The following is a 7229-nucleotide window of genomic DNA, read 5'->3' on the forward strand; positions in this document are numbered from 1 at the left end:
TGAGCCTCCCAGCCCAGACAGAGAGCAGCTGCTGTTGCTGTTATCCTTCCTCAGGGTCTGTTGCTGTAACCTGAGGCTCAAAGGGAGGCAGTGTGAGTGGGAAGGCAGCTGCCTATTCCTCATGGATCCTTGTCCTCCACAGCCACTGTGCATCACAGACTCCAAGCCAGAGGCAGCTAACACTAAAAGTTAATAAGCTGTGAATGTCCCTACTTACATCTCCCCAGAAACCCACCTTGTCCTGGCTGGTGTTGAGGAGGGTCTGTTTCCACCTGGACACACAGATAACCCTCCAGTGCTGCTCTTATCAGAGAGCAGATACCAGTGATAAGAATTTGCTATAGCAAGGAGAAACTCTTTGAGGCTGAGCCAGTGACAGGAGTCTGGAGAGGAAAGCAAACCTTCTGGGTACCACAGCCCCAGGGAACCACACTCTTGGGAGAGGAAAGGATCACAACATGCATTTCCAGAAGAGGTGGAGGAGGAGAATTCAACAAGAGCAAAGAACTCCCACAGGAAGGCTTCATTTCCGAGTATAGATTTTAATATTTATTCAGTACAGGGCCAGTGAAGAGAACTGGGAAATAAGGCAAAGCCAAATTATCCTCCAGAGCCCAAGTGAACATCTCATACACACAGACCATGCAGAGCAGCAGCTGTGCTCCTCCCTGGAGCCACGTCCCATATCTTCCCCATCTGCTGGAACACAGGCCACTGCTTACAAGTCCAGGAGGAATCGATTGACTTTTTTCAGGTATTCCGTCTTCAGGTATTCTCCTAGCTCTTTCTTTGTGACCCACAGGTAATCTGCCTTCAGCTCTGCCTGGGACAAATCACGGCTTTGGAGGAAGGCTTTGAAGAAGAAGACTTTGGCTCCCATGTTATTCTCAGTTCTGATGGCCCTGGGGAATTTATACTTGTAAATCCCGAATGGTGCATTCCCCAGGACTTTGGCTTGAATGTGATCTCCTGCAAGAAGACAGCAACGCAAGAGAAAGAAAGCAAGGCGTAAGAACACAGAGCAACAATAACTGCTTCCCTGTATAACAAAAACACAGCATAAAACACTCCTTGTAAGTGGTTCAGACTGACTGTTCCCTCTTTGGCAGAAATACTGACTACTGTGAAAAAACTGTGTTTTTTTCTCATGAAAAAACAGTTCATTTGGGGACCAGGGAGTCCTCTCAGAGTGGGAGAGGAAGGAAGGGAAGGAGAGGGTATCCAGCTTTGCCAGTCTTGAGTGAAAAGCAAGAACACATGCTTACCATCATCACCCATCTGCCACAAAAGCTACTACAGGGCAACAAGAGGGAAAGACAGGCCCAAAACAATCCCAGACATTCAGGGGTGTATTGTGATACCCCAAAATCAAGCCATGATGGCCAGACATGGTACTGCTGCTGCTGGCAGGCAGAGATCCCAGCTGACAGTGTGCCAGCCCTTTGCCATGACATGCCTTTTCCCAGCAGATGGGAGAAGATTTCACTACAGCAGATGGCAAATATCCCTTAGACAGGGCACTGGAAGAAAACCACTGGGACAAACAAGAGGGAGAGTCAAGATACACACCCAAAAACGTAGCCATGGCTCGCTCAGCTGTGCTCCGCAGTGTCTCTCCAGGCTGCCACTCCACTTGAGGCAGGAGCCACAGCTCCTGGTTACCAATTTTCTGTTTCACCAGAAGCATCAGGTTGCTGTCCAGCTTCCTGTTCAATGATTTTCGATCGTTGCTTTTATCAGCATCTGCCAAAAACCAACACATGATGGAAATAAAGTCTCCTGGCAGTATGCTCTGACCCCCTTTATTATCCATCCTCTATGCCTCACACACAACAACAATACACAAATGTGGATACATAGAATAAGACAAAAATCTAGGCAGGAACACTCTCAGTCACTATGGAAGTTACTGAAGGAGTCAGCTGCTGTTTTCCTTTCCAGAAAGACTCTATAATAAGCAGCCTGGGTCTCCACCTTCACAAAAATCAACAAGAGCACTAAGGAGAGTTTGGAAACCAAATGACTAAACACTTCTCTTGTCTGGAAACCACATATATTTTCATCATTTTGCCCTGGTGAACACACATTTTTGCAGCATGGGAACATGGATTTCCCTATCAGGCAGTTAACTGCACATGTGCTGCCACAGAGTCAAGACTCTCTTTAAAACAAATAAAAAACAGACCCCAAAATGCCTTCCTCCTACTGACTTGCACTCTGGCAAACAATCTGAGAGATCTCACATCATGAGATCCAGGCTGTACCTGTTACCCGCGGGGCAGCTTTGAATTGCAGAAACTTCTGTTCCCACTTCTCCTCCAGGTCTTGAGCCATGATGACAGTTTTGCCACGTGCTTCATCCTCATCATACAAGCTTTCCTTCTTCCTCTTGAGCTGCTCCTCCTCCTCCAGCTTACGGATTTCATGATCTGAATAGCAGCTCTTCTCCAGCTCTATCTAGAATAGCAACATAAAGAATTCTTAAGCCACAAGCACTATAGGTATTAGCAAGCACAATTAAATCATTTCCAACTCAGCAAACGTAAGGCAATGGGAATTTCCCGAGGCTGAGCAGGGCGTCCCTGCTTGCAGCAGGAGCGTGTTACAGGCACACCAACACCACGGAGGAGCTGCATGGGAACACCACCAGCACCCACGGAGATGAGGAGCGTTCGGGGAGCAGCATCACCCACGGTGTGCGCAAGGCCACCAGCCCCTGATGTTCTTCTCCCCTCATGCCTGAGGGCGCCATTTCCCCACCAACACCCCCAGGCAGACAGACACACACACACACACACACACACACACACACACACACACACACACACACACACACACACACACACACACACACACACACACACACACACACACCCTCTACCTGCTCCATGAGCGCCACCATCTCTTCCTCCTCCTTCTCCAGAGGCTGCGTGATTCGGGGGAGCCTCAACAAGCACATGGCCCCAAAAAGCCTCCAGGGGCGCCGCGCGGCCGCGCTACAAACCCCCCGAGCGCTGCCCGCCGCCCGCGGCCCCAGGCGCGCCGCCATGGCCCGCGCCCCACAATGCCCCGCCATGTCCCCTCCTCGCTCCCGTCGTGCTCCGCGCCCGCCGCTCCCCGCCGCGCCTCGGAGCCGCCGCCATGAACGCGGCCCTGGCGGTCGCCGGGCAACGCGTGCTGGGCTGGGGGTGAGCGGAGAGGGCGGGATGGGCTGTGGGGAGCGGGGGGACAGCGAGGGGACGGCGGGGAGGGCTCCCCTCGCTGCGGGGTGGCCGCTGGGGCCTCTGTCGCTGGACCCGACCCCCTCACCCCCCGCGCTCACCGGGCGCTGTCTCCCGCAGGGGCCGCGCCGCCGCCCTGTGCCGCGGGCTCTGTGCCGGCCCCCCGAGGCTGCGGGACGTGGCGGGGGCGGCTGCCAAGGAGACGGAGGAGCAGAGCGCGACCGAGCAGAGGTGAGAGCCGAGGCCAGGCCGCGCCGGGAGGGCGCTGCCATCTGCCGCTTGCTGCGAGGTTTTATCGCCTTCGGTGGGTTTTCAGCCGAGAGAGGGGAGGGAGCCACTTCACTCAATCAGAAACTCAGCTTGTGTTTTTCGGAGGCTTGATCCCTTCTTTCTTTATTTCCCGATTTGAAATGAAACTTCGTAATATTTAAAGAGCGAGGCCTGATAACTCTTGTTTTGCTCCTCAGCTCTTTAATTCTGCAGAGGAACTCCATGAGATGGGATGGCAAGGTTTATGAAGAGGTCCCGATAGCTCACATCAAAGCAACTTACAACAAGTAAGCAAATGAGCTGCCCCGTTCCTGCTCTCGTGTGAAATGAAAGCTTAGAACCCGGGGTTTGGTCTGTCATCATTTTGATCTAAAGGCTCAAAGAAAGGCAGCCAGGGGAGTGGTGTTCATGGCTGGGAAAATTATACTGATTTAAACCTCTGTTCAGGGAGCATATCTGTCCTTGGAGTGTCTTAAAAGCAATGAGATTGTTTTTATGCATTTTGATTACATTCTGATATGAATAATCAGATGCTGATAGTTTTAACAGCAGGTTACTTATAGCCCACTGCTCTAGCAGTGTTTCTGTACATGTGTTGAAAGAATTATCCTATTCTCCATGAGAGACAGTTGTGTTTCATCAATGATTCCTCCTGTGATACGGTATGCTTAAGGCTCTTTCAAGTTCTAGAAGTGTTTTGTGCAATGTTTTTTTTAATAGAAGATATAAAATGCAGTGGGAGGTAGTTGTGAAAGGGCCGAGTGGGGTCTGAGGTGTACTTAAATAAAGCACACCCTCTCCAGAAAGGTTCTGCCTGGGTCTGTAAGATGACCAGAAAGTCCCTGCTGGGTGGTCTCTGCAGTGGGTTTAAGTGGGATACTTTGGAAGGGAGACAGAAGCCCTGCAGTCAGCTATGCCTGTAAGGTGAGTGAGAAACTGGAGAATAAAGATTTGTTCCAGTTTGCTTCTTCTTCCCTTTTCCCCTGTCCTTCTGCAGCACCCACATCCAGGTGGTTAGCTTTGACAACCAGCCATTTTCCCGCACATCCTGCGGCACAGAAGGCTTCCAGAACGCCAAGAAGGGCACTGCCATCGCAGCACAGACCGCAGCCATGGCAGCGGCAGTGGTGAGTCCCCAGCTGTGATTCTCACCTCCAGAGGGGAGCACTGACTGCCTGCCCCCATACCTGGGCACAGGCCTGGCTCACAGGCAGCCCTCCAGAGCTGTTCTTTGGTGCTGGAGCAGCATCCCAAGTTTCAAACACAAAGTGTGTTTGAAAGAACTGTTAGAAATGCCCCGAGCGTGAGCTGAGCTGTGCAGGTTGTGATTGGAAATGTGTGATTGTAACTCAGAGCCTGTCCTTTCCTAGCGCTGGTCTGCCTAGCCTCCTCTTTTCCTAAGTAATGAACATTTCTCAGTCATTTGGGGAACGTAGCCCCTGAATCAGCAGCAGTTCAAATTTTACACCGAAGGGGACTGAGAAGTAGCTGTAGTTACTGTCTGGATATTTCATACCTACACTCTGCCACAGAACTGAGCTCCAGTCAGCAGTTCCAGTCAGAGAAAGCGATGTTCTTGCACCTGTAGTTTCCAGCTGCATATGGTTTATTGTAACTCTAGAAAAAGCCATGTGGGCGTCCAGGTGGAAGAGATGAGGCTGGCTGTGTCACAGTCCTCATTACAGCAGAATGAAGCAAGGTTAAACTGAAAATTCTTATCCTAAATTAGGTGGAACTCACTCCAGCCTTTCATGCCAAAGGAGTTAGGTACCACTGCTGGCCAAGAGTTTATTGTGGTTGCCTCAGAGGGATATAAGAACATCTTCACTATTAATCTGTGCTAGTTGGAGCCTGATAATAGCTGCGTAGCTGTGCTTGGACAGATTTATTCTGTCACTGTTGAAGTACTTAGTACGTTAATTGCACCAGAACACAATGAGAAAGAGAGCCAGAGGAGTTCCCTCCACGTGGTGGCAGCAGGGCTGTGCTGTACAGCAGTTCTTCATTTCCAATTTGCAAGCCCCTAGAATTTTTGCACTGGAGGTGCAGACTCCTGCACAGCAAATCTAAAGCTTGCCTGCTCTTCTCATTTACCCTCCAGAAAGAACCCACTGCTCACAGGGGAGAAGTCACCACATTAGAGAAGAGAAAACAGCTTAGAGTTAGTCCTTGTTAGTCCCTTGCCACTTCAGTCATGTATCCATGGATATGTCCTTTTGTGCTCTGGCTTTAGGTCGCAGATAGTTTGATTTGAGAGCTTTCCCTGTGTGCAGAGCTGACAGTCTAGCACAGAAGTTCTCTGGAAGTGCCATGGCCATACCCCAGCCTCCTTTGCTCTTAGTGTCTGCAATAATCCCCATATATGTCTTCTGTATCCGTTACTACTTAGTCTCTATTTTTACTTAAATACTATTATGAAAATGAAAGACACCAGGGGAGCCAGAGTTTATGTCAGAGAGAACACTAACCAGTTGTTCTTTTCACAGAAAGCACGTGGGAAGGGTGTATTGCACGTGAGAGTCATGGTGAAAGGACTGGGACCAGGACGCAAAGTAGGTGTTGGAGTTTCTTTTCCATACTTTATTTTCTCAGCTATCATGGATGTTTTCTAAACTCAGGCTGGTCTCACTTAACTTGGTTTTTCTGAAGGTGATAAAAAGGATTCCTCACCCAAGTGCCCAGTAAAGAATTTTTAGAGTCATTAGAATTTTAGAGTAATACCATTTTGTAGCTAGAATGAAAGCTGTATTTGGCACTTCTTATGGTTAAAGTAGGAAAATCAGTGGGAATGTTCAAGAAAAGACTAGAACAGTTAAGTTTAAACTTGGTTTTCTGATATCAATTACTAATTTTTAAGAATTACAAAATTGGAACATTGGAATATTGGAAGTTGGTTTTCAGATGGAGGACAAAACTGTCTTGCCCTCAGCTTTTTCCCTTCTCTGCTGTTCTGTGTGTTGATAACTGTCACCTGCTGTCTCGTTGCAGGCTGCCATCAAGGGGCTGACGATGGGAGGTTTGGAGGTCATCTCCATCACCGACAACAGCCCGGTCCCCCACAACGGCTGCCGGCCACGGAAAGCCAGGAGAGTGTGAGGGGCAGAGCAAGGGACACACAGCTTTCAACATCAGTTCATCAGGGACTGAGTTGAGTGTTGCTTCTGTGACAGATACTGGAAGGCCACTCTCCCTGGAAATACTTGTTAAGGGGAGCTTGGAGAGACCATGCTGAGCCTTAAAAATGCAGGAGGTAGAAGCTGCTGGTGAAAGCAGGAATCTGTGTATTCCCTTAGTGGGAAGCCTCTTGTCTACAAAGTTTGTTGATTAAAATGTTGGTCTTTTGACAGCCACTCCTGCTGTGTTTGCAGAAGTATTTTGGCTTATTATTGCCTTTCGACTGCTCTCTTCCTCTTACCACCATATGTGGCTCTTGTCTGGCCCTCCATGCCATTAGTGCCCTTGTCAGGCAGAAGAAGAGCCTGAGATCTCGATCTCCTTGTAGTCATTTGTAGTAAACAACTGCATGGGGTCAGGTCATTTTCCTTCCCTCTTTGTCTCACTGTTCACATTGGGAAACAAGGCATGGGGTAACTCTTTCCTTCCCCCTGGCTCACACAGCTACGTGTGCTCTCTGAGAGGCAGCTCTCCCTGTTGACAGAGCACCAGCCTGGATCCATTCCTGGCAAAGATCTGTTGCAGTGCTTTGTTTCACCCAAGCTGTACTGACCTGCCACTGCT

At 49.5% G+C, this 7229-nt stretch overlaps 2 protein-coding genes across 2 annotated transcripts; one reads left to right on the forward strand and one right to left on the reverse strand.

Annotated features, from left to right (window-relative positions):
- Positions 1-536: 536 nt before the first annotated feature.
- On the reverse strand, positions 537-3076 carry MRPL46 (mitochondrial ribosomal protein L46). Its single transcript, XM_058846709.1, has 4 exons — positions 2882-3076; positions 2265-2457; positions 1570-1743; positions 537-969 (listed from the first exon to the last, which is right to left on the reverse strand). Exons 1-4 carry the CDS (start codon positions 3074-3076, stop codon positions 719-721), a joined length of 813 nt encoding a protein of 270 aa, XP_058702692.1. The 3' UTR covers positions 537-718.
- MRPS11 (mitochondrial ribosomal protein S11) lies at positions 2995-6841 on the forward strand. The gene is made up of 6 exons (XM_058846710.1): positions 2995-3188; positions 3342-3452; positions 3689-3778; positions 4489-4618; positions 5978-6043; positions 6480-6841. The coding sequence occupies exons 1-6, from the start codon at positions 3142-3144 to the stop codon at positions 6585-6587; spliced, it is 552 nt and encodes a 183-aa protein (XP_058702693.1). The 5' UTR covers positions 2995-3141; the 3' UTR covers positions 6588-6841.
- Positions 6842-7229: the final 388 nt, after the last annotated feature.

This window comes from Poecile atricapillus, chromosome 11 (genome assembly GCF_030490865.1).
Source record: "Poecile atricapillus isolate bPoeAtr1 chromosome 11, bPoeAtr1.hap1, whole genome shotgun sequence".
Taxonomy (NCBI): domain Eukaryota; kingdom Metazoa; phylum Chordata; class Aves; order Passeriformes; family Paridae; genus Poecile; species Poecile atricapillus.

What these genes read in the sequence shown, in the direction of transcription:
- MRPL46 (XM_058846709.1), bottom strand. Translation starts at nt 3,076, where the DNA reads ATGGCGGGGCATTGTGGGGCGCGGGCCATGGCGGCGCGCCTGGGGCCG. An exon ending in TGGTGGCGCTCATGGAGCAG is followed by an intron (nt 2,458 to 2,881) that starts GTAGAGGGTGTG and finishes TTGCTATTCTAG; the next exon opens with ATAGAGCTGGAGAAGAGCTG. An exon ending in AGCCATGGCTACGTTTTTGG is followed by an intron (nt 970 to 1,569) that starts GTGTGTATCTTG and finishes GTCTTCTTGCAG; the next exon opens with GAGATCACATTCAAGCCAAA.
- MRPS11 (XM_058846710.1), top strand. Translation starts at nt 3,142, where the DNA reads ATGAACGCGGCCCTGGCGGTCGCCGGGCAACGCGTGCTGGGCTGGGG. An exon ending in ATCAAAGCAACTTACAACAA is followed by an intron (nt 3,779 to 4,488) that starts GTAAGCAAATGA and finishes GTCCTTCTGCAG; the next exon opens with CACCCACATCCAGGTGGTTA. An exon ending in GACTGGGACCAGGACGCAAA is followed by an intron (nt 6,044 to 6,479) that starts GTAGGTGTTGGA and finishes GTCTCGTTGCAG; the next exon opens with GCTGCCATCAAGGGGCTGAC.